This window comes from Paroedura picta, chromosome 16 (assembly GCF_049243985.1).
Source record: "Paroedura picta isolate Pp20150507F chromosome 16, Ppicta_v3.0, whole genome shotgun sequence".
Classification (NCBI taxonomy): Eukaryota; Metazoa; Chordata; class Lepidosauria; order Squamata; family Gekkonidae; genus Paroedura; species Paroedura picta.
The window spans coordinates 27,664,886-27,689,885 of NC_135384.1; the positions used below are offsets into that span (position 1 = coordinate 27,664,886).

General features: G+C 51.5%; 1 protein-coding gene across 2 annotated transcripts in view; it reads right to left on the minus strand.

Moving 5' to 3' along the window:
* Nucleotides 1–25,000, minus strand: part of PPP1R1B (protein phosphatase 1 regulatory inhibitor subunit 1B) — a 123,468-nt gene that overhangs the window by 32,903 nt on the left and 65,565 nt on the right. Inside the window, exon 1 of one of the 2 annotated variants that reach the window (XM_077315645.1) lies at nucleotides 1,154–1,452. The exons of the other annotated variant lie outside the window; for it this stretch is intronic. Within the exon in view, the coding sequence (XP_077171760.1) occupies nucleotides 1,154–1,234 (81 nt within the window). The 5' untranslated portion in view covers nucleotides 1,235–1,452. Of the gene's footprint in view, nucleotides 1–1,153; nucleotides 1,453–25,000 lie in introns of those variants that run through there. 2 annotated transcript variants of the gene reach the window in all.

Genomic DNA, 25,000 nt, shown 5'->3' on the forward strand with positions numbered 1-25,000 from the left:
TAAAGAGTTCAGTTCCCCTGGAGAAAATGGCTGCTTAGGAGGGTGAACTTGCTGACGCTGTACCCCACTGAGGTCTCTGCCCTCCCCAGGTCCCATCCCCAAATCTCCAGAATTTCCCAAGCTGGATTTGGCCACCCTATCCCCCCATCCCCTGCCCGTTGCCAGAGGCGACCCGGCACCCCTAAACGTGGGGCACGGAAGCCCCACCCCCTGCCCTGATTGGCCGCTGACCTTCTGGTCGAGGGAGGACACTTCCAGCCCCGCCTTCTGAGCCTGTTTCCCTTTAGCACGCAAACCAAGCAGGTTTCCAAGAAGCAAGGCATCTGAGTGCGGAATCACGCAAAGCACATAAGAAAAGCGCACAGGGCTTGGGTTTGTAGGGGGTGCAAAATTATTTCCATCCTCCCCCCTTTCTCCCATGCCAAGGTCGCTTCCGCACATTCTCCAGGTGATCTAGCAGACAGACAGCCAGCCAGCTGCACACGGCGTTGGTTTAGCCCTGGAGAAGAACACTCGCACAAAGAGTCCTTTGGAAGGAAGAAAAGTTTGCACATCTGCAAACAAAAGAGAGCCCGGCGTGCCCGCCGGTGTGCAAATCCCCAGGGAAGCCCGGGAGAAAGCACCTTGAGACAGGTAACGCTCGCCCCAAGCGGGTCTTGAGTTCAGGACTCAGCGGGGACAGGCGAATACCACACCTCAGGGCTTGGCCATGCGCCTCCCTCCCCCCTCCCTCCAGCCCTTTCAACTCCATTAATACATTTCTGGCGCGATGGGCAAGTTTGCAGGCGCACCCGGGGCTCGGCTGCTGGGAAGGGCTGCGAGCGTTTCTCCAGATGTGGCGTGCGCGCCCCGTCCAGGAGGCACTCCGGCCGCGGGAGAGCCGAGCTGCACGGCTGAATCGGTGCCCTCGAGACCTCTCGGGACGACCCCGTTTGCCTGGGGCAACTGGGGAGCCGGTCCACCCGCGCAGTGCCTTCCTAGCAGCCGAGGACACGATAAGCGCGTCCCGTCCAGAGTCTGCGCCTTCGCCCCAGGAAGTGAGAGAGAGAGAGAGAGAGAGCCCCCCGCAACACACTCCGTCCCTTAACAGGGGAGACCCCTCCCCCACACACACACACACACCAGACACACACACACATGGTGCCCCCCTTACCATCTCGACTGCCCTGGGGTCCAGCTGGCTGGGGGGAGCCGGCACGGAGAACTGGATCTTCTTGCGCTCCTTGGGATCCATCCTGCGGCTCGGGAGAGGCTCCGGGGCTGGGGGCGCGGGTGGTGCTCGGGATCGACCCCCTCTGGCCCTCAGCAGCAGCAGCAGCAGCAGCAGCACAGGCGCCCGGCACCAACTTCGGGATCTGCGCAGGGCGACTGCCGGCGGCCGGGCGCAACCCTCATGCCTGCCCGCCCGCCCGCCTGCTGCGCGGGGAAGCGCCGGCGCTGGGAGGGAGGGAGGGAGGGGCGGGGGTGGGGTGGGGAGGAGCCCTGGATGCCCTCGCCCTCCTTCTCTGCCCGCAGCTGAATCCTCGAGGCCTGGGCAGGGCAGGGGGGCATCAGGGGTACGGCTCCTGGCAAGCCCCCGAGAAAAGGCACCAGCCGCCCTCTGCAAATCAACAAGGAGGAGGAGGAGAGCTGGGGTGCGAGGGGGGGTTCTCCCACAGGCACCCTGGCAGGGATGTGGGGCCGAGAGAGCTCTGAGAAAACTGGGGCTGGCCCGAGGTCACCCAGCTGGCTGCCTGGAGAGGAGGAAGAGGAGGAGGAAAAAGGCTGAAGAGCTGGTTTGGTGGACTCTGCTTTTTGCTGCCCAAAGGAGTCTCAAAGCGGCTTCCAATTGCCTTCCCTCCCACTCTCCACCACTCTAGGCACCCTGGGAGGGAGGCGAGGCTGAGAGAGCTCCGAGAGAACTGGGAAAGAGCCAGTGTCACCCTGTTGGCTTCATGTGAAGGAGGAGGAAAAAAAAGAAGAACTGGTGTTTTATACCCCACTTTTTAGTCCCAAAGCGGAATACAAACCCCCTTCCCTTCCTCTCTCCACTTCCGCACTCAAGACCAGACATTAGGCTGCCTCTCGAAATCCGAAAGGGAGGGGGATGACTGAAGAAATGCAGTGTTCAGATATAATTGTAGCAGTTGAGGTCCTATCCCTTCGGAAGAGAGAGACCCTCCAAGAGGGTCTGGACCCTCAGGCGATCCAGCCAATGGGTAGAGTTGCCAACCTCCAGGTGGCCCCTGGAAATCTCCCACGGATCTCTGGCGACCAGGATCGGTTCCCCTGGAGAAAATGGGCTGCTCTGTACAATGACACTATACCCCACTGAAGCCTCTTCCCTCTGCAAAGCCCTCCCTCCCCAGGCTCCACCCCCCACCCCCCAAATCTCAAGGTTTTTCCCAGCTCGGAGTTGGCAAGTCTACCAGTGCAGCCCAACCACTCTTTGCCAGTTCTTCACAGTACAGTAAGCGGCTGGCATTTCATTCCTGGAGTCAAGCCAAGCTTCTGTAGGAAAGGGGTGGAGAAGACTTGCTTAGTTCGATCTGTCGTATTTCCAGAAGCCGTTTCTGGCCGCGAAAGTTGGACTCTGAAGAAATCGGTCCAGAGGAGACGGGATCCGTTTGAACTTTGGGGCCGGAGAAGGCCTCTGCGGATTCCGTGGACAGCAAAAGTCACAAACCAGGACTTTGTAGAGCACAGAAAGACTGATGCACCACTGGAAGGCCAAATCGTGAAACTCTGGCTTACTGACTTTGACAGAGAATACAACGGCTAGAGATGATCAACATGGACACTTGCCAGAGCGTTATACAACTAAGAGAAGCAGCACAAGGTTGAAAAACATGGCGACAGTTGACCCGTAGGATCGCCAAGAGTTGGACACGGCCAAATGGCTGACGGCATCATCCGGTCTTATTTGGGGGGACAGAACACCTCGAAGCAGTCCTGTCCTCAACACCCTGAAAATGAAGCCCGACAGCTTAAAGCCGAGCGAGTTGTCCACAGAGGGACACCTCTCCGTGCCAAATTCCATAGGTCACTCTTGGGATTGCTCGGGATTTTTTCGAAATGTATGGGTGCAGTTCTGTCACGGGCAAGGAGCTGCGTCAGGCCTTCCCAAGGTGTGTTGCAAGGGGTGGAAGGGCTGGCAGAACATGCCTCCAACAGGCAAAAATCAGGACACTGCTTGGGAGAGCTTTTGCAGGAGTTAACTCATGGCATTTGATGAGGCTGTTTCTTTATGGACTGGGGCCAAAGCAGTAAAATCTCGGGGCGAGGTGCCAGAATCAAGGCAGTTATTTGCTCTTTGGAGCGATAAGCTCGTTTGCTCCCTTCTCCGTCAGCGCTTGGCCCATGACCTGCCGGGGGCCACTCCCTTTCGCCGGCCGACTGGGATATCTCAGGGGCTCAGGAGCTGGTCGAGGGCAGCCGGACGGGCCTCCCCCGGTTCAGACCTGGCCAAGGGTCCCAAGCAAATCACTGCTTAGGCTGAAGGGTTGGTGCGCTGATTTGCACCCAAGTCCTCCTCCCATCCCCAACCTATCAAGTCGACCAGGCTGTTGAAGATATAAAAAAAAGGGAGCACACAGTGATAAGCAGTCAAAAGAGATAAGCCGGGGAGGCAAAGAAGGCTGAATAGAAGTTGTTCAAAGCAGGGCAAAGTCTTTCTGATTGTTGTTTTAATCAATGAGCATACCACGGTGTCAAAGTTTCTAAAATGTACCAAAAGAATATAAAATTATTCATTCGTTTGTTCATTTGTTCATTTGTTCATTTGTTTGTTGATTGATTGATTGGGTTGATATGACCACCCCTCCCAGCAAGCTGGCTCGGGGTGGTCAACAGCATAAAATTGGACGCCGGATAACCTTAAGCACACTTGTGAATTAAAACCATTTAAAATATCTCAATCAATTCCGTTACCGCACCGGTATTTAAGGATATAAAGTTCTACGCAGAAAGCTACATTCCAGATTTGTGTGTTACGGCGGCAGAATCACCCAACGCCGGTGTGCGGGAGTCCAGTAGCACCTTATAGGCAAATAAAATTGGGGCAGGGTGGGAGCTTTTGTGAGTCCCCGCTCCCTTCTTCTTGCACCCGGTCCTGAATTTTATCAGTCTTGAAGGTGCTCCTGGACGCTCGCTCTTTCCTGCTGCTGAAGGCAAACGAACATCGCTAACCAGCTGGATCCATTTTCATTGACTTAATTTTATTTATGTATTCTTCCAAGGAAAGAACGCCACCAATCCACCACCACCACCCAGTCTGTCTTTCTGTCCCTGATGCATCTCTTTTTTAGCACCTCCCATCTAATTTCACTTCTATGGCTGCCTTCTGATAGCACAAGTTTTGTGGGGAAAAAACAGGCCTCAGGTTTGAATAGACCTGCTTAGGGTCCCCCTAAGCCGGGGGTAGGCAAACTGTGGCTCTCCAGCTGTCCATGGACTACAATTCCCATGAGCCAGGGGCTCATGGGAATTGTAGTCCATGGACAGCTGGAGAGCCACAGTTTGCCCACCCATGCCTGGGGACAGAGAGTGCAATATTTTCATTTGCTCTTCTACGTCAAAGGAAAATTCATGGCTGCTCTCTCCAACGTGGCCTGCAAGGAACAGTTCAGGCCCTGACGCCGACTCTGGGCAAACAGGGGGTAACGGGAGGTAAGCTGGCTTGAGAGGACGCGGCCATGAGACAAGCAAGACGGCTCGCAGACTCCAGCTTAATCTCTTTTGCTCAGTAGCTGCCCCGTTCCGCGGCCGGCCGGCATATTTATCCTGGAAGCTCGCGAAATCGTAAAGTAAGCACCAGGAATTGGTCGCGGCCCAGCGGAAAACTCCTTTTGCCAATAACTTAACCTCGGCAGTCTGGACAACTTCAGCAGAAGACGTCAGAAACGGGAGCGCAAGAGGAGATGGAGGAGGGAGAACTTCTGGTCCCCACCAGGGAGAAACACCGGGGTATAAATATCTCAATCAAGATGTACATATATAAAGCCCCTTTTCATTTCAGGAGGGCTGTTAAGTGCGTGCCTTGAGTTGCACGTTTATTTGGAGGTTGTTCCCATTGAACTTGGCAGCTGCAGTTGCTTCTGATTCGGACGGCATTGCCTTTTTCTCAAGGTCCGGGAGACCCAGCTCAGAGAAGCCAGGTGACAGCAAGGCATAGAGGCCAAAGCTTCATAAGAACCTCAGAATCTGCTGCATCAGACCAGTGAGGGTCCATCTGGTCCAGCATCCTGCCTCACATGTGACCAACCAGTTCCTCTGGAGGGCCAGCAACAGGACAGAGAGATCAAGGCCTTCATAAGAACCTCAGAAGAGCCCTGCTGGATCAGACCAGTGAGGGTCCATCTAGTCCAGCCTCCTGCCTCACACAGGGGCCAGCCTGTTCCTCTGGAGGGCCAGCAACAGGACAGAGAGGTCGAGGCCTTTCTCTGATGTTGCCTGCTGGCTCTGGGGATCCAGAGATCTACTGCCTCTGAATGTGGCGGATTCCCTCCAGTCATCAAGGCTAGTAGCCATTGACTGGCTTCCCCACGTGTCTATCTAGTCCCCTGTTTAAGGCATTTGTTCCTGGGTCCGTCACACCTTCCTCCGTCAGCGAATCCCTCATGTTATTCGCTCTCTGTGTCAAGGAACATTTCCTTTGGTCCGACCCAAACCTCATCAGCATCACTGGACCTTCTCAAGTTCTGTTCTTTGCAGAGAGGGAGGGAAAGTTCTCTTTGCCCCCCGTCTTCACCTCAGGCCTAATTTAGTCTAAAGATATTTCCCTGCTTCCACAGTATCCCACTGAGATTATTTTGTGTTTAAGAGACACCGTGTGTGTGTCGTGTGTGTGTTTTTTTCTTTTAAAGACACCAGACAAGGTGGAACTCCCCGAGTCTCCTGTCTCTTTCCAAGAGATTCTTGGGCCCGTGACAAAATCCTGTAATTTGGTGGACACGATTCATTACAAAACGTTTAGGCTGGCTCGGGAGGGAGGGACCGGAGCCCTAACTCTGGGAATTTTGAGGTAACTCGACTGCCTCCGTGGCCGGCTTCCAGCCATTCCTACAAGAGGGAAAATATTTACCCTAGCCAAATGTCCAGCCAGGAGGACCCGGCCGTCTCATTTAGACCTGTTTGTCAAAAACAGAAAAATACGTGTGTCTGTCAGGGAAGCAAACCTGCCCAATCTTTCTCCATGTTTTAAAGAGAAGCGTAAATACTTGAGAGAGGGGGCTGAAGGCCGTGGACTGGGCTGTATTAGACATCTGCCAGAGATCTGCTTGGATCAAAACAGGAAGAACACGCAAGCTGCCATCAGACAGGTAAAGAAACACAAGGAGAAGTGCTGCTAAACCAGCCCAAGGGACCACGGCAGCTTGATCAGACGCCTCTGATGATAATTCCAGACGGGCAACTGGGCTAGTCATGCTGCAGTCATCCGCTTTGAGACACCTTCAGGTAGAGAAAAGCGGGGTATAAAAACCAACTCTTCTTCCCTGTCCTCTGTCCGTGCCCGGGGGTGACAAGCACACAAGAAAGGCATGAATGCAATTTCTCTCCACAACTTTTGTTCTCCTGGTAGCTCAGAGTTAGAGATAGACTCTCTCCATACCTGGAGGTTCCAATTAGCTGACATGGCTAAGAATAGCTGTAGGCCTATTCTCCCCAGAGAGCCAGTTTGGTGTAGTGGTTAGGGGTGCAGACTTCTGATCTGGCATGCTGGGTTTGATTCTGCACTCCCCCACATGCAGCCAGCTGGGTGACCTTGGGCTAGTCACAGCCTTGATAAAGCTGTTCTGACCAAGCAGTGATATCAGGGCTCTCTCAGCCTCACCCACCCCACAGGGTGTCTGTTGTGGGGAGAGGAAAGGGAAGGCGACTGTAAGCCACTTTGAGCCTCCTTCGGGCAGAGAAAAGCGGCATATAAGAACCAACTCTTCTTCTTCCATAAATCTCAGCATATGTGCTCAGGAGTCAGTCCCAGTTCATTTAGCAGTATTGGCTTCTCAGTCGCTCTTCCTTGTATGAATGCAAAAGACGGTTCCTTCCTTCCTCCCTTCCTCGGGTGTGATGCAACGTTCAACGTCCCTTGGCATGCCAAGGTGGTTTTATTTACTTATTTAAGAGATTCTTATCCTGCCTGCTCCAGAATCTGCCAAGGCAGCTAACAACATAGAACAATAAACATCATAGATTTGTCTAAAATTCAATAAACTCAGCAAAGGACAACAGCAAACCGATCTTCCTGTGTTTTTGAAACAACAGACAGTAAAGCCAGGGGGAATAAAATCCACACAAAAACCGACACCAAAGGGAGAAAACCCATTTGGTGTCGTGGCCTCTAATCTGGAGAACTGGGTTCAAGTCCCCACTTGCTTCCTGACTAATTGACTAATTGTTGCGGAGGGAAAGCAGACAGGAAGAGTGCTCAAAGGAGCAGGAAGTCTCTGACTGCCAGTCGGGATAGAGGGAGATATAATTTGGGAATTTCAGAAAACCCCTAATCTAAATGTGCAAACTTCATATCTCCTCTGATGCCCCCATAGGATATTCTTCTTACAGTTTGGGGTTGTGGTTCAGACTGGGGGCCTCTAGTCTGGAGAACCAGGTTTGATTCCCCACTCCTCCTCCCCCTGCAGCCAGCTGGGTGAGCTTGGGCCAGACACAGTTCTCTCAGAGCTCTCTCAGCCCCACTTCCCTCACGAGGTGTCTGTTGTAGGGAGAGGAAGGGTAGGCCATTGTAAGCCGCCTTGAGACTCCTTCTGGTAGAGGAAAGCTGGGTATAAAAACCCACTCATCTTCTTTGTCTTTTGGCATAGAAGCAGGGTTGCATACCTCCAGGTAGCAACTGGAGACCTCCCGGAATTACGACTCATCTCTCCTGGAGAAGACGGCTGCTCCTTTCCTTCCCCTTCTCTCCACAGGCTCAACCCTGAAATCCCCAGGGATTTCCCAAACCCAGAGTTGGTTACCCTACATGGGGGGGGGGGACCAGGCAGTGATGCTTGTACCTGCTGCTAAACCTGAATTTAACCTTGAATTGCCAATTGGCCAGGAAAATAAGGTGCCCTCACCTGCTCTCGTACCAAAATCACCTTTCCACGAACAGGAAGGTAAATATTATTGCCTACCAACACCCAGACGGTAACAGTGTCATTCCAAGTACAGCTATGCCCTTCTAAGTCCATGGAGGGCAGTGGGGTTTGAAGGGTGTAGCCCTGCTCAGGATGGGTCTTTGGGTTGCCAGCTGCTCGGGAAACTTCCTGGAGGTGGGGGGCTGTGGGGCCTGGGAGGGAGCTCAGCAGAGTATCAGAAGAGCTGGAAGAGGCCACCAAGGGCCATCCAGTCCAGCCCCCTTGAAATCACACCATCCCTCATTCAATTTCTTTCTAAAAACGCCCAACGAAGGAGACTCCACCACCCTCCAGCACATTCCATCTACAAACAGCCAAAATAATCAGAAAATGCTTTCTAAAAATTTGCAGAACCGCCTTGCCCATCATTTGAATACCTTGTCTCTCAAGCTGGTCTCTGAAGCTTGTCTCTGAAGCTGCAGAAAACAATCCGTCCCCCTCTTCAGTATTCTTCCAACATGGTCTGCCTTCCCAAGCTGTCTTTTCCCCTGGGGGAGTGATCTCTGCAGCTTGAAGACCAGCTGTAACTTCAAAAGAATGCCCCACCTGGAAGAAGACTACTTAAAGGGCTATAACCTGCTGCTAAGGACTGAAGGCAGAGCTACAGGGATAAGCTGAACCATTGGCAATCCAGACTGTAGGGTCAACTTTGTGCCCTCCGACTTTCCATAGATAGCTTTGTACACGTTGGAAGCCCACCAAGCTCTGTCCTGTCTTGGTTTCTGAAAAGGGGCGTGTTAGTCTACTCCTTCAGGGGTGGGGGAGCTCTTTACGGATGTTTAATCTTGCAATAGATCTGATTTTACTTCAATAGAAGGCGCTCCGGAACACCAAGCTGTTGAGCAAACATTGACTATCTGGACAGGCGGTTTTTGGGAGTTCAAGATCCTGGGCCGAGAGGCATGCGCGCTGGCTTCATGCATGAATGCTCAACTCCGAGATCTCAGGTTTGGCGTATTGTGAAAAGCAAAAAGGAGGACTTATTTCACAGCTGTCTACTTCAGACAAGTGGTCACTTAGACAAATCTCCTTTTAAATACACCCTCCTGTTTGTAATGGGATAATTGCTACTAACTGGGGATATTTCTTATCTTCCATCTCTAAAAAGAGGACAGTGTCGCCGTTTTTTAAAAAATAAAGAGCCTAAGAAAAGACAGACAAGAGGAACTGACTGAGCTGAAAGCAAACAATGCACACCTAGAAGTGTCTCTGCCAACTGGCAAGAGATTGTGGGGAGGGGCTTAACTTTCCAGACGCTGCCGATGACATGACATCCCTTCCATCATGACCCAGAAGTGACATCATCACTCGGGAGAAACATAGTTAGGGTGGCCAGCTTTGGCAGAGCCTGGGAAGGTTTGAGAAGGAGAGGGGGTTTAAGAGTAACTTGATACCAGAGAGTCCCCTCTCCGAAGTTGCCATTTCCTCCAAGGGAAATGATCCCTCTAGTCTGGCAATCAGGAAAACTCAAGGTCATCCTAGAGGATGGCAATCCTAGGATTCTAGAACTCTCCCCAAACTCTATGGTTCAACCATAGAGTTTTGAGTGAATCCTAGAATGTCAGCCAAAGTGGTGATACCGGAAATGACATCTTGGTCCCCCGCTGAGCAATAGTGGACAGACAGCCTGGAGAGCACGGAGAACAGAACGTCCCCATTTTATTTCCAGCTCATGGGGTGAGAAATTTCTGGAGATGCAGGGGTAGGCCAGGACATGGGGAGAGGAAGGACACCAGAAGAGTATAATGCCATAGTATCAACCAAAGCAGCCATTTTTTCAAAGGAATTGACCTCCGTAGTCCCGAGATCAGTTATAGTTCCGGGAGGCCTTCAGGCCCTTCTTGAAACCTTAAAGAAAACACAAAAATAAATTGGCCACCTGGTTTGGGTAGCTGAGCAGGAAGACCGTGAGAGGCCAATCAACGTTCCAAGTTTATTTTGTTGTAGCTTCAACAAAGGCTTCCTTCTTTTAAATTGCTTGTCGAGAACTTCCTTATGGCTAGCTTCTAAAGAATTAAACAGTTTCTAGTAATGCTGCTTTCAATTCAAAAGCCTTCCTCAGAACTCCAATTATATCTCACACAATTCCTTCATGGCGGTGAGACTTTGAAGGGAGTATGTGCCTGTTGACAGCTTTAGACTGTTAACACAAAAAAATGTCATCTCTGAAGCATACAAAAAAATATAAGGTGTTCATAACAAGGACTGGATGTGGGATTTGTTCTGTTCTCGCAGACCTTGGGTCCCTCCCACACTCTCACTTTTACCTTCCTCACAGGGTTGTTGTTGTGAAGATAAACTGGAAAAGTGGAGAGTGGAGAGTGGCGTGCACTATCCTGAGCTCCTAAGAGGACATTTCAAAGGGAGACTAGATGAATTGCAATTGATAACGAAGCTCAAGGCAAGGCATCCTCCTGGACTGAATCAAGACGTAGGTTTCCTGTCTCGCTCCTAATGCTGATTCCTCCACGGCTACTCCTCCATGGCTACTTCTCCTTACGCCCAATCCAGCCATGCCTGGATTGTCATTGAGCATCTTAAATCACTCCACTCTCCAAGATATAAGGACAGATGGACTCACATTCCAACAGACAGACTCACATTCTAGTTGTATCTGAAGATACACAGAGCTGCGTTTTATTTTATTTTCTGATTTCTTAACCACCTCTCCCCTCTTGGGCAGCAGTGAGCAGTGATTCATGAAAGCTCATACCTCATAACAGATTTTGTTAGGACTGTTGCTCTTTTCTAATAAATCCACGGCACAAAGAGAAAAGAGAACAGGGCTTTAAGGGACCGTGTTAAATTAACTATACCATACAATAGGTAAGGGAACGTCACCTAATTCTCTGCTCTCCGTGATATAACACCCTGCCTTCTCTTGGGTTCCTCCTTTTCCCCCAGTTCGGCCCCTGTGCTTGTAACGGCTGTGTAAAAGGCAGGGACCCAACAGGTGTGGTTGTCTTTCAGAACAGATGCATGGGGGATGTCAGGAGCTGCACCTGTTGGATTGCTGTCCAACTTGGAGCCCTGCAATGCCAGAAAGCCTCCAAGAAAGCCTCCAGAAACCTGGCACTACATTAAAAACCAGTCCGAACCTCTGCTTTGCCCTGCCTCCCTCCCGCCCCGCTTTGATGGAAGCTTTTGGCTTTCAGGGGCAGGTGAGAAGGACCAGGGATGCTCTCCGTTTCCCAAAGCGCTTTCCCATCTGCAGAGCTCGGGGAGCTTGGCACAGGTGGGCACAGCTGCCAGAGTGAGCGGTGAGTCACCTGGAGTCCTCTGGAGAGGCAGACTTCTTTGCACGGAAGGTGGAGGTGGGAGAGAGCGCCTGCCGATCAAACCTGCACCGTTATACAATCCGTGTGGCAGCGGCTTCGGAGAGATATTCGGGAAGCACAGGAAGCATCTCCAAATAGGTCCACGAGAGCCAGTCTGGTGTCGTGGTCAGGAGCGCGGGCTTCTAATCTGGCGAGCCGGGTTTGATTCCCCGCTCCCCCACATGCAGCCAGCTGGGTGACCTTGGGCTCGCCACAGCACTTGCATGTGACCCAAGAGGGTCCCGAGACAGACCGCCATTCATTGACCGATCTCTCGCAAGGGCTGTGTCTGCCCCCCTCCCTTTCCTTCTGGATTCAATTTGAGATGAGTCCCTTGTGGAGCGGGGGGGGGGGGGGATGTCAGCCAAGCCTGCTAGAGAGACAAGATTGGGCAGAAGAGACAAAAGGTCAAGGGCAAAGTAGGTCCCGAAATGAGCAGCAACGAGGCCTGGTAGGCCAAGGAGGAGAGGGGGAGCGGAGATGAGCGGGGCTGAAACCTCTGCGGAGGCGGAGAAGGAGCAGGTGGAAAGATCAGACCGCCTGCACTGGGGGGGGGGGGAGCTGCAAACTTTCTGCACCACTTTGGAAGAAGCTCTTCCCCAAGATGCTGCTGCGCGGTTGTTATGGCAACAGGTGGCGGGTGTGCTCACACGTGTGAGCTCCGAGCACTATTAGATAATATTTCCTTGATTTTTGAAATTGCACACACACACACACAAAATTCTCCGCAGAGATTACTCCCCCACCGTTGCTTTGACAGGCTTTTTTCTTCCCCTTCCCTGACGAGGATGAGGCACACTCTCCCACCAACTCTCCCTCGCTCCCCTTTTTCCCCGGAGAGGGATCACGACATGAGTCCCCTGCCTCTCGAGTTTGACCTCCGGGAATTATAGGAGGGGAGGTCAGCAAGGGCTTGATAAGCTTGCCAACCACCAGGTGGTGGCTGGAGATCTCCTGCAATGGGAACTGAACGCCAGGAGACAAAAATCGGTGTCCCCCGGGGGAATTGGCTGCCTTGGAAGATGAACTCTATGGCCTGACATGTCGAAGCCCCTCCCCTCCTCAAACCCCACCCATCTCAGGTTCCACACACAATGACCTATCATGCCGAAGCCCCTCCCCTCCTCAGGCCCCGCCCTTCTCAGGCTCCACCCCAGAACTTCCAGGTATTTCCCGAGCCAGAGTTGGCATCTCTCCCGTATAAAGATCCACTGGTTTTCCTCTCCCCCTGGTCCTTGGCCTCCCGCCCCGATTTAATTCTGCGTTTCCTGTTTGCATTCCTAGTCCGGCGTCATTGTCATTGACTCGACAAGAAGAGAAGGTAAACTTTGCTAGAGGTGAGCTGTTCGGTTCGAGAAGACCATGCCAGATGCCAGCTCCCCTCCAAGTTTATTTATGCCTTGGAAAATAGGTATATTGTGTGTTTTTCATCTCGAGATACGGCCGCCCAACCCAAAAGCTGCTTCCCGGGGAGAGCTGAAAAATATCAAGCCATTCAAATTGCACACACGCCATCATTATGAACTGTACACGTCAGTCAGAAGAGCAGGCAGAAGGAAATCGATAAGAGGGACTGTTGCGTTTTTGGCTTTGCAGGAGGCAGGATCGAAGTGGTCAGTACAACAGACCGATGTGCTACTAGATCCCATCTGCAGGATCCAGTCAGTTCCAACTGAAACTGACCAATAGCGTGCACCGGCGGAAAGATCCCTCGCTCGTGATTGAATATCAGTTGGGATTCTCGAGAGCTGGGGTAGTCAAACTGTGGCTCTGCAGATGTCCATGGACTACAATTCCCATGAACCCCTGCCATGGACATCTGGAGGGCCGCAGTTTGACTACCCCTGCTCTAGGTTCAGTTTTGTCTCATGCTGAGATTCTAATAAAGAGCTGATTGAAACCGCTCTCTCGGCTTTATTTGCCGATTTTAAAAAATCTACTTTTAATCTTGATTTTACTGATGCCATTTCAATTTCTTCTGCCTGCTATTCTTACTAGGGGAAGACCTCGGCCTCTGTGCTCTGTTGCTGGCCTTCCAGAGGAATTGGTTGGCCACTGTGATTGAGATGGGATGCTGGACTAGAAGGACCCCTGGCCCGATCTAGAAAGACTCTTCTGATGCTCTTCTGAAGGCCTTGGCCTCTCTGCCCTGTTCTGGTCCTCCAGAGGCTCTGGTACCTGGCCACTCCATGAGAGAGGAGGCTGGACTAGACAGACCATGGGTCTGATCCAGCAAGGTTTGCTAATGTAGACCTCAGCCTCTCTGCCCTGTTATTAGACCTCCAGGCGAACTGGTCAACCACTGTGCAAGGCAGGATGCTGGACTAGATGGACCACAGCTGTGATCCAGCCGGGCTCTTCTGATGTTCTTATGTAAAAAATGCCTTGGAGGAGAAAGCGGTGGTCCACAGGAAAATGCCCCCTGGCAATCCTCTCCTCTACCTGGCACTTCTCAGGAGCTACCCAGATTCTGCTCCCCGATTTCTGTGCTTCCAGCCACATTCACCTGTCGCCTGGGTCTGCGGCCCTGGAGGGTATCAGAAGCCTCCCTCCCCCCTTTTGTTTTGAAGCTGGAGAGAAAGGGAATATTTTGCCGCAGTGGCAATCTTTCTCTCTCTCTCGCTCTCTCTTTCTCTCGTTCACACACACACGCACAGTTAGCATAAAAATAGCAGAACATTTGTGATAATTACCACTTACAACCTCACCCTCCTCGAGGAATTAAATTATATTTTATGACTTTGGGCTGTTTGGATAGAACATTATGTGTCTCTTTTTTTTGTTGCAGAAAAGCCATCAACTTGAGAGAAGGGGAAGGGGGAAGGGGAAATGTCAGGGGCAGGGACGTTGAGAGGAGCTCCCCCACCCAGCGGATGCAGCTTACGTGCCAACACGCGAGACTTGAGGCAGCTTGCGGGGCAAAGGTAGGGTGCAGCAGGATCCCACGAATGCACCATTTCCCCGCCCGGCATTTTGGGCAGTTTTGGTGGTTCCTCGGGAGTTCGGCCGGTGTTTGGCTCGTTCACGGCACACAGAACGTCACGGAGATCGGTCGCTGGTCTTTCTTGGACAGAGTGATTCAAAGGTGGGAATCGCTGCGAGAGGATGGAGTGATGGCCACAGGAACAAACCACTTTATAAGGGGGTTAGAAAGATCTGTGGAGCCTTCGTCTATCAGTGGCTACCAGCCATGGCAAATGAAGGGAATTTCTAAGCCTTTGAATCCCAGAGCTGGGAGGCAACATCAAGGGAAGGCCTTGGCCTTTATGCCCTGTTTTTGGCCCTCCTGAGGAACTCATTGGCCCCTGGGTGAGACAGTAGGCTGGACTAAATGGGCCACTGGTCTGATCCAGCCAGGCTCTTCTGATGTTCTTATGAAGGCCTCGGCCTCTCGGCCCTGTTGTTGGCCCTTTGGAGGAACTGGTTGGCCCCTGGGTGAGACGGGATGCTGGGCTAGATGCTCTAGGTCTGATCCAGCAGGGCTCTTCTGGTGCTCTTACCAGAGGAAGCCTCTCATCCGAGCCCCAAGAAGACAGAGCATCCCTGCCTCAGACAGTCTTCCATCTCGACCTTGCGACTGAGAGCCACTGATGGGCCTCTGCTCCAAATGTTTCTCCAGCCCCCTCTTGAAGCTGTCTATGCTTGTAGCCACCACCGCTTCTTGTGGCAGGGAATTCCAGATGTTCAGTCTACTCTGGGTGAAGAAGGACTTCCTTCCATCTGTTCCGAGCCTCCTGCTCCTTCCTTTCATTGAGGGCCCACAAGTTCTTGTCCTGTGAGAAAGGGAAAATAGCCCTTTCCTCCCCCTCTTCTCGCCTGTGCATCATTCTGTACACCTCTGTCTTGACTCTGCACCATCGAACTGGGCTTCCGGGTGCTTTTGTGTAAAATGTCATTTCTGCCCGTCTCATTCGAGGACTTTAACCCGGTCCAGGGGCCAAAGCAGAGAGAAATGATGGCCACACATTCGGAGCATTCATTACGGCCTGACTGTTTTGCTGACTCAGGTATGGGGGTTGGGTCTTTGGTCACAGGCCAGGGGTTGACCAGGCAACAGCTAAGCTGTTCCATCAGCCTCCCCCCTAGCCCCCGATTTCCCCTCTGAAAGGGCAGACAGATCTGGTTTCACAACACACAGACTTTGAACACCAAATCTTTTGTTAAGGGCTTAAACAGACCGCAGGGCCGACCCCTTGGATGTGTGACGTTGGCCACCCCAGGGGTGATGCTTAAGCAGGTAATGCTCAGAAGAAGAATAAGCAAGCCCTCCATGGGGTGAGGCTTAGTCTTCGGGCTCAGGGTGCCCCTTCGGTGAACTCCCACCCCCACATATGGGAGGGGTTTTGAATGAACCAACAACTCCCCCCATCCCCCCATCACAAGAATCTCGGTCTCACCCAGCTTCCCTTCTTTGGTTTCTTCCATCCTGCCATCAAAATGAGTGGAAGGAACCAAGTACCCATCTGGCTATGCAGCCAGGGGGATGTGGTCACATCCCTTCTTTTTCAGCGACTGTCCCTCAAGGCACAGCTAGGCTTGCCAACCTCCAGGTGGCGCCTGGAGATCTTCCACTATTACCAGTGATCTCCAGATGACTAAGATCAATTCTCCTGGAGAAGACGGCTGTTTGGAGGGTGGGATCGATGGCCTTGTACCCTTCTGCGTTCCCTCCCCTAAAATCCCCAGCTGCTTCCCAATCCAGAGCTGGCAGCCCTAAACACACTCCAGTTTGGCTCAGGACACAGAACACACAGCTTTAGGAGGGGCTGTGGCTCAGAGGTAAAACCCCTGCTTGGAAGGCAGAAGGTCCCTGGTTCAATCCCTGGTATTTCCAGTATCTCTGGGAGGGCTTCAGTGGTGGAAGACATGAACGTTTTGAAAAAACCCAAACCCTGCCCCCCAAGAAGGACTTGAGGAGGGACGCATTGCAGAGAGGATTTCAGGGGACAAGCTGGTTTGCGAAAGACTCGTGGAGGGAGGGTGGTGGGTTGGAACACTGGTGCCTCTTCCATCTTAAGTCCCAACCAGTGTCATGGTGGGAAGTTCTGACTGGTGGATGGGCCAGTTTCATCTCCACGGTTGCTCTGGGCTCCAGTTCCCTGGAATTCTCCCCCTGCCTTGCATTTTATAGGGAGCAGCAAATCAGCTTCCGTGTCTGTGCTGGTCTCTGGGATCTTGCTCTCTTTTTCCTCTTGCGAGTGCTCTCTTGGAAGGTCCTTCTTGGGCTCCAAATCCAGCAGAGAAACCTGGCTTAAGGGTGGGGGGCGAAAGGGGTGCTGTGGTCCAGACCTGAATGGGGCCTGCTCTGTCCTCCAGCATGCTCATCAAGCCGAACACGAGAAAAATGTGACTTCAGAACTGCGACTTTACAGATGTGGAGGAGGAAGAGAGGGAACAGAATTCGTAAAGAAGAGGAAGGCGGAATGGATTAAAAAGCGGACGATTGAGAGGCGTAGGCGGCTAAAGGACCTCACTGGAGACTCAATTCCTGATATTTCTTGCCGAATGCCTACAACGAAAAGGGAGACGAAGCTGTATTTGGGCCATCATCGCCCCCTACTGGTCCCGTCTTCTCTGTTTCCAATTTTATTTTTATGTGTGTTCTGGAAGGAGGGTGATTCTCGGAGCTGAATTTCTGAAGCATGTCCTTTGATAAATGCCCTGACCAGTTCCCTACACTGATACTCGGGGTTGAAAGTTGATTCCCTCCATCCTTGGCTGGGGAAGAGGAATTCCATTTTGTTCCAGTGAATTGCATAAGGATAGATTCAAGTGCGTAGCCGTGTCGGTATGAAGTAGCAGGACCACATTTGAGTCCAAGGGCACCTTTAAGGCCCACAAAGTCTGAGCAGGTGTGCTGCACACCTAGAAGGAAACTTCGTTGATCTTAGAGGCGCCAGTAGATTTTAATAAATGGATTCGTTTCCTAAATCCTCTATGGCCATCGGAACTGGGGAGAGACAGAAGACGAAGAAGAAGAAGAAGAAGAAGAAGAAGAAGAAGAAGAAGAAGAAGAAGAAGAAGAAGAAGAAGAAGAAGAAGAAGAAGAAGAAGAGGAAGAAGAAGACGATAACGATAACGATGAAGAAGACGAAGAAGACGAAGAAGACGAAGAAGACAAAGAAGACAAAGAAGAAGAAGATGATAACGATGAAGAAGAAGAAGAAGAAGAAGAAGAAGAAGAAGAAGAAGAAGAAGAAGAAGAAGAAGAAGAAGAAGAAGAAGAAGAAGAAGAAGAAGAAGAAGAAGGTGGTGGGAGGGGTGGGGAAGACCTCCTCTTGAGACCCTGGAGAGCGGCTGTCGGTCTGAGCAGACAATTCTGACTCTGATGGACCAAGGATCAGATTCAGTATAAGGCAGTTTCACGTGCTCAACTTTTTCTTAAAAGATTATATCATTTCTTAAAAGATTATATAACATGAAGCATAATGTCTACCGAAGCACGCTTCTTGAACATAGTTTGAAATGCAATTAAATCCAATTAAGGGGGGAGCAGCTCTAACATCTGGGCCACGTGTGGTGTCGTGATGAAGATCGGCAGCTTCTAATCGGGAGAGCCGGGTTTGGATTCCCCGCTCCCCCGCAGGCCGCCAACTGGGTGACCTTGGGCTAGTCACAGTCCTGATAAGAGCTGTACTCACTGGCCAGTCCTGTCAGAGCTCTCTCAACCCCACCTCCCTCACAGGGTGTCCTTCAGGTAGAGAAAAGTGGCATATAAGAACCAACTCTTCTTCTTCTCCAGTAATCTCAGGGCTCTCTCAGCCTCACCCACCTCACAGGGTGTCTGTTGTGGGGAGAGGAAAGGGAAGGCAATTGGAAGCTGCTTTGAGACTCCTTTGGGTTAGAGAAAAGCGGCATATAAGAACCAACTCTTCTTCTTCTTCAATAATATCAGGGCTCTCTCAGCCTCACCTCCCTCACAGGGTGTCTGTTGCAGGGAGAGGAAGGGAAGGCGATTGGAAGCCATTTGGAGACTCCTTCAGGTGGAGAAAAGCGGCATGTAAGAACCAACTCTTCTTTTTCTTCTCCAACAGATTAACATTCCATTACCGTGTCTTTGTGTGGGAGACCTCATTTCAATACTTCTACAGAGCAGGGGTAGAAAATAAGCCCCCCACCTCTGCTGTTCATGGCATTAACGAAGGTATGCTGGCATGCTACTCCTAAGTATGTTTTAAGTTGCCAGCAAGGTTGGAAAGGAGGCATTGAGAGACCTGAACTGACAACGATAGGGGAGCGGGGAAGAAAAACTAAACATGGGGCGAGAGAGAAATAAAGGCAGTTCGTGAACATATAGGCCTGCCAGATCTGGGGTGGGAAATACACGGGACCTCTCCGCAAGGCAGTTTGGTTGAGATTGACCTAAACCATCGCTTCTAATTGGCCCCTTAGCCCCCCCCCCCATACTATGACTGCTACGAATCTATCCAACATACTGGGTCTCAGTAAGAGCTGAGCTGAGGCTCCTTGTGGTTCTACCACTCCTTAATGCTGTTGTTGTTGTTATGTGAATGTTATTGTTGTTATTCACTTTGTTGTTCTAGAAATGATATTACCTGTATCGTTTTTCCTGTTCCATGTAAACCGCCCTGAGCCTTCGGGGAGGGTGGCTTATGAATGAATGAATGAATGAATGAATGAATGAATGAATGAATGAATGAAGGGACTTCAAGGGTTCTAAAGCCTTATTGTCCACTTTCCGGAGCAACAAAAACAAGGACGTGTGTTGGCTCAATACTTCAAACATGAAATAAAGGTCATGCAAGAGAACTTTGGGGAAAGTCTCTTCTTTTGGGGCCAGATGCGGTCAAAGGCACCGCTGCCCCCAGCAGTTCCACAAAGACACCCTCTCAGCACGCAAAGGACAGCCAGCCGTGTGGATTTCCCCTTGCCTGGGCATTGCAATTCAGCGGGAGGCCAGCAGGTGTCAGTCCTTGGCCAAAGTTGCTGGCAGGGCCGCTGCCCGACTGCTGGCGCTTGGCAGAGCCCTCGCCTCGCAAGTTAAGAGCTGGGCATTAGATCCATGACCTTGGCAGGCAGAGAGGCGGGTGGGAGACGGGGTTGGATTAGACCGAATTTGGCAAATTGCAGCCTGGCTGACTCTGCCAAGGCTCGCCAAGCAATCAAGGTCTGTCTTCAGGTTCTCTTGCCGGAAAGAGGAGGATTGCTTGGGTCTTTCCCCCCCCCAAAGGACGAGGCTTCTACACTCCCTTGCTCCCTCCCGGAAATCGCCTCCTGTACCGGAGCAATAAAATTACCACCATAGTGAGGATGCCTCTGAGCATATGCAGAGTTGCTTCCTGACTTCCTGCGGTTCGCCCGACATGCTTGCGACGAAAGCAAAAAAGATGGACAGGCGTGGTTTGCTCAAGGGGCCGTGGCTCGGTGGCAGAGCATCTGCTGCAGAAGGTCCCAGGTTCAATCCCCGGCTTCTCCAGGATCAGAGGCAGTAGGGCAGGGCTGCCCAAACTGTGGTTCTCCAGCTGGCCTTGGACTACAATTCCCATGAGCCCCCTGCCTGGGAATTGTAGTCCAAGGAGAGCTGGCGAGCCACGGTTTGGGCACTCCTGCAGTAGGGGGTTGTGAAAATCACCTGCCCGAGACCTTGGACCGCCGGTAACAGTTTATGTAGACTGATGGGCCGATGGTCTGATTTGGCACAAGTCAGAAAAGAACCAACGAGCCACACGTGGTCAATAATGCGTAATAAAAAAAGAACTCGTTGATTTCCTGTTTAAATCTTGATAGGAAATGAGAATGATCCAGAGGAGATTATTCAGAGGAAAAGATCCCCAAGAAGCAATGCTGCACCAATAGATCACCTAAGCAGTGCTGGACAAGATTCCGGGATCCCCTCGTCTCCTGCTGATTCAAGATTTATTTTTATTTATTTATTATTTGATTTCTATACCGCCGCTTGCCGGAGCCTTGTGGCGGTTTACACATAGAATTCTAAAACAATAAAAGCCCAATAAAATAACAATCACAATGGCGACCATAATTTCTAGTAATCCCTCCTTGTTCAGGATACGGCAGCTCCTGTGTTCCATCCTCCCCACAGCCCCCGCCCCGATCACAACAGAGAATCCTGCAATATCACCCCTCATACCATAACTACCTGCTGAGGATTCAGACTTTTTAAATCCTCCCCCGCAACAACAACAACAACAAAAAATTGTGAAAGGTTGCAGGGTTGCAGGGAGTGCCTGTGGGCCTCTGCCACACTGCCTGTGCGGCCTCCTGATGCCCCTCTGTGTGCTGAAGTGGGCAGGCCACTAAGGCTCCCACCACAAGTGGTAGGGGGGAGAAGGAAGGGCCTGCCAGGGAAGGAGGGCATACACTGGAGGGGCAGAAATTCTGCTTGCGTAGTCGTGACTTAAAAATGGAGGCCCCGTTCTCAGCAGAATCCCCTGACCGGGAAGCGACACGTAACTTTGCATGCAGAACACGTGTAATTAATTGACGGCATTTGCTGGCATGGTACCCATTGGCTTGGCTTTAAGGGGGGAAGCAGATGACAGATATGTTAGGATTCCAGGAAGGGCTGTGGCACCAGTTGGGCTTGCGGAAGGTCCCAGGTTCAATTCCTGCCATCTCACGGTCAGGTACGATGGCTTAAAATGAAACGGCTTCGCCCAGAGACCCTGAAGCCCCATTGCCACTCAGAACAGATAAGCCTTCCCTGGATAAACCGGAGATCTGACCTGGCAGAAGCCCAGTTGAGGCGTTCCCCTGCAGCGATCAGGCTTGGTGGCTTCAAATGGAACCTCCATGTTCAGAGACAGTGTACCTCTAAATGCCAGCACCCTGGAAACAACGAGCAGTGTTTGCCAAGTGGCTTCTAAAAAGCACCGGACCGCCGTGGGAAACAGGACAATAAACTAGATGGACCGTAATCAAGTCAAGTAAGGCTCGTCTGCCTGCTATGTAAACATAAAAATAAGGCTGCAGCCCTAAGGACACTTTCTTGGGAACAAGCCTCATTGAATGACATGGGGCTTCTCTCCAAGGAGACCATCTTTGGATTGTCCTGTAGCAAGGAAATAAGAAGGGTGCGAGGCATTCCTTTTGGTACAGGACACCTGAAACCTCTCTTTTTGCAGCTCAGTATTCTGAAGAGAAAGACTCACACACACCCACACACACCCACACAAAACTCTGAGGGTCCACAAGCCAACCCCACCTTCAGGGGTTTTCTAATCCACTGGAGACCAGGACTGAGAGACGGGCCCCATGGTTAGGAACCGAGAGGCCCGGATGCTCTGCTGCATGCAGAAGTGGAATCCAAAGTCCCAGGCTGCATTCAACCCCTCGACACCACTACCCAAGTTCTCGTGCAACCCGTGTGTTCCCCACCACCAGCTCCCATTTCCTCCGGCCTCCTTTCTGTGCCAGGGCAATATTTTGTTCTCAGTATGATCCTGACGAGCTCGCTCGACACACTCTAGCATCGGTTGGTCTTTGGCGGCCCGGTGGCTCTGTGGGTTGGACCGAGGAAAATATCTTTTGATCCCAAAGCCGGTCACCCCGGGAGGCCCCCTCAGTTCCCTGCTGCGTAGAATGAAAAGGTGGGTGATGCCAGGGGTGGGACGCCATGAGTGAAATTCCTCTGTGACAACACAGTCATTCCCAACGTGGTCCCCGGGCGCACTTCCTGGTTCCTGCCAAGGAGCTTCCTGCTGACCCCTTGTTGCTTTGCCCGCACAAAGGGCCAGCGTTAGTCTTCCAGAAGAACGCAGAAGGAATCGCCTTGGAAACAGCGGCCTCCCTAATAGCAGGCTTCTTTGCCTGAGATGTCCTAATATTTTGTGGGGTTCACCAGCATTCTTGAGGAGACATTAATTATGAATTCATTTTAGGGTGTTTTATGTGTTTTACTGCTCAGGTGTCACGTATTTCGCTGGACGCTTCCCCGGGATAATCTAGTCCGAGAAGGGCGGTATAGAAATCAAACTATAAATAAGCAAATAAATGAATATGCGAGGGGAAGGGAATTATATAAAGACCAGGGTTTTTAAATGTTATTTATTTATTTACTTGCTTCCTTCCTTCCTTATTTACTTACTTGTTTATTTATTTATTTATTAGATTTGTATACCGCTGCTCCCAGCAAGTTCTTGTTATGCTAAGTTACAATACTTTACTTCGCCCAAAGTTCAGCTTAATGTATGGGGATTTACTTTCAATGTATGGGGATTTACTTTTGTTTGGACCTGGGGGAGGGAGGCGACTGAGTCAAAATCCAGCCCCACTAAAAGGGCTGTGGCTGGCTTCCCCCCTCTCCCACTGACCCACAGGGGTGGGAGTGAAAACTGGGGAAAAGAATGTTCCAAGAAGGGCCCTTAGCTGAAGTACGAGGAGTCGAGGCCTTGTTCTTTCTGCTAAAAAATACTCCCCCCCCCCCAGCCGATGGAGAGCTGCGTGAATTGCATACTGGATCAGGCAATCCTGGAGGTTCCTCTGTCCAAAAGGTTCTCCAAGAACAATAGTTGTTGGTCAGCCACGTGCCTCATTTCAGAACATCTGTCACTCCTGCTTAAAACCAAAATATGTTCCCCAAATATCTGTGCATCCTCTCTGGTGATCTCAGCAGTAAGTAGGAGATTTCGAAACAAGGGGAGAGCCGCACCAAACATGCAAATATTGCTATGGATTTGGATTTGGGAGGGAGGGGGACAATACAACATCCATCCAGCAATACACTGGCATATCCCTATCAGTTTATTCACAGCTGCCTATCTAATTTATCGCAGAGCAGGGAAATATTTATCCCCAGGCAGATCTCTGGATTGGGGCCACTGTTTCATCGGTTTCCTAGATATCGATATCCTCCCTGCATCTACGAAATACTCCTTTAATTCCAAAAGCATTTGCGGGGTTTTTTTTCCAAGAGAGATCGGTTCCAGAGAAAATGTCATAAACACTCTCCAAAATAATTGTCTTTTCGAAAACTGACGTACAAATGACTCCATCGGACCCGTTTGAACATTTCCCTGATTTTTAAAAAGGGGAACAAGAACGGGTCTTCATTGATACTTTAATTCTGTATTTTATTTTCCTTTGGGGAAGACAATGAACCCGTTGGGGGAATGTTTGCGTGATTTCAAGTTGCTCCCCGCCCCCAAATAAAGTCCACCCGTAAAGTCTCCAAAAATACCGATAGATTGTTTGGCTGCTTGAAGAAAGGTGGCAGAGCACAGATCTTTCTTCCCTAAGATCCACCCTCCCCATGGAGGTCTTTGCCAGGAGAAGCCCTGCAGTCTCTTTCATTGTTCCCTTGAAGGATACGAGGCAACCACCATTCGAACACAGCCCTTGTCGGCCGTCCGAGGGCTTTCTTCCGTGGGTTAATGATCTCCTTGACACGGATGTATTTTCTGATTCAGTCGCAAACGATTTTTGCGTGCCTGTAGACAGACCGGCTTGTGAGTCCAATTGATGGGCAGAAATATTTTCGGGCAGGGGCAGTGCCTGTGCTTGAAATGAAATATTATTTCTCTTCGAGCATGTGTCCTTAAAGGAGGTTTCTTTTCCGCTTGTGCCCAAGGACCACCGAGAAGGGGAACGGACGCTATTGTGACGGGTTCTCCCCATGTTCGCAGGCCATGTGGCATCGCTTGCAAATGCACGGTGGGGAGGGGGGGAAGCTTTGGAAACCATACGCTCCATTTTGAAACATTTCTCAGAAGGGCATCTTTTTCCAACAGACCCTGAAGGACAGAATTTGCGGGCAATTCTCAGACGTGGGCATGCTTTGTTCAGAAGCACTTTGGAGCCACTGTCAAAGGCGCTGAACCTCTGACTCAAAGGCAGTGATGCTGAAATGCTGGTACACTCACAGAGACCGCCTGGCATGGCTGACTTGTGTGTTTTGCAGACTTCCCCCCCCCTCCCGGTTTCGCCCAGGGCCGTTCGCAGCCGATTCTGGGCCCATCAGCGGCAGACAGGCCCTGGGACCAGAGCCAAGGGAAAGACCTGGCACGTGTCACGGGCACGGGGCAACAGAGCTGGGCCTGCCGCCTCCTTGCCGGAGTGACCTGCTTTTGCCACCCATATGCCAGGTCCCCCGTGCCTCTGCCAGACAAGTTTGAACGGCGGCCAAGAACCCAAGATGGAGTCAGCTGCGGTCCTGACCTCTTCCCTTCCCCTCGCACGATCCGCTCTCTCTTTTTTATAGCGGAGCCCGAAGAAAAGCGACCGACAGCAGAGAAGGGAGACAGGGAGGCCTGCCGACAGGAGGACAAAAGGAAGCCCTCGGAGGGGCGTCTGGGACACCGGGGACCGGAGACGGAGCAGCAAGATTTCATGGGCAGAGTCCGGGGGGGGTGGGGAGTCAAGATCAGGTGATGGGATGGGGGGGATTTAAGCCTTTGTTCCTGGGTTGCCAACTCTGGGCGGAGATTCTGGGGGTGAAGTATGGGGAAATGTGGCTTGGAGAGGAGAGGGCCTCCACAAGGTCTGATGCCCAAAATGTCCACCCTCTAAAGCTGCCATTTTCTCTGGGGAAGCGCATCTCTCTCGCCTAGAGGCCGATTGTAATAATGGGAGGTCTCCAGGCTACCCCTGGAGGTT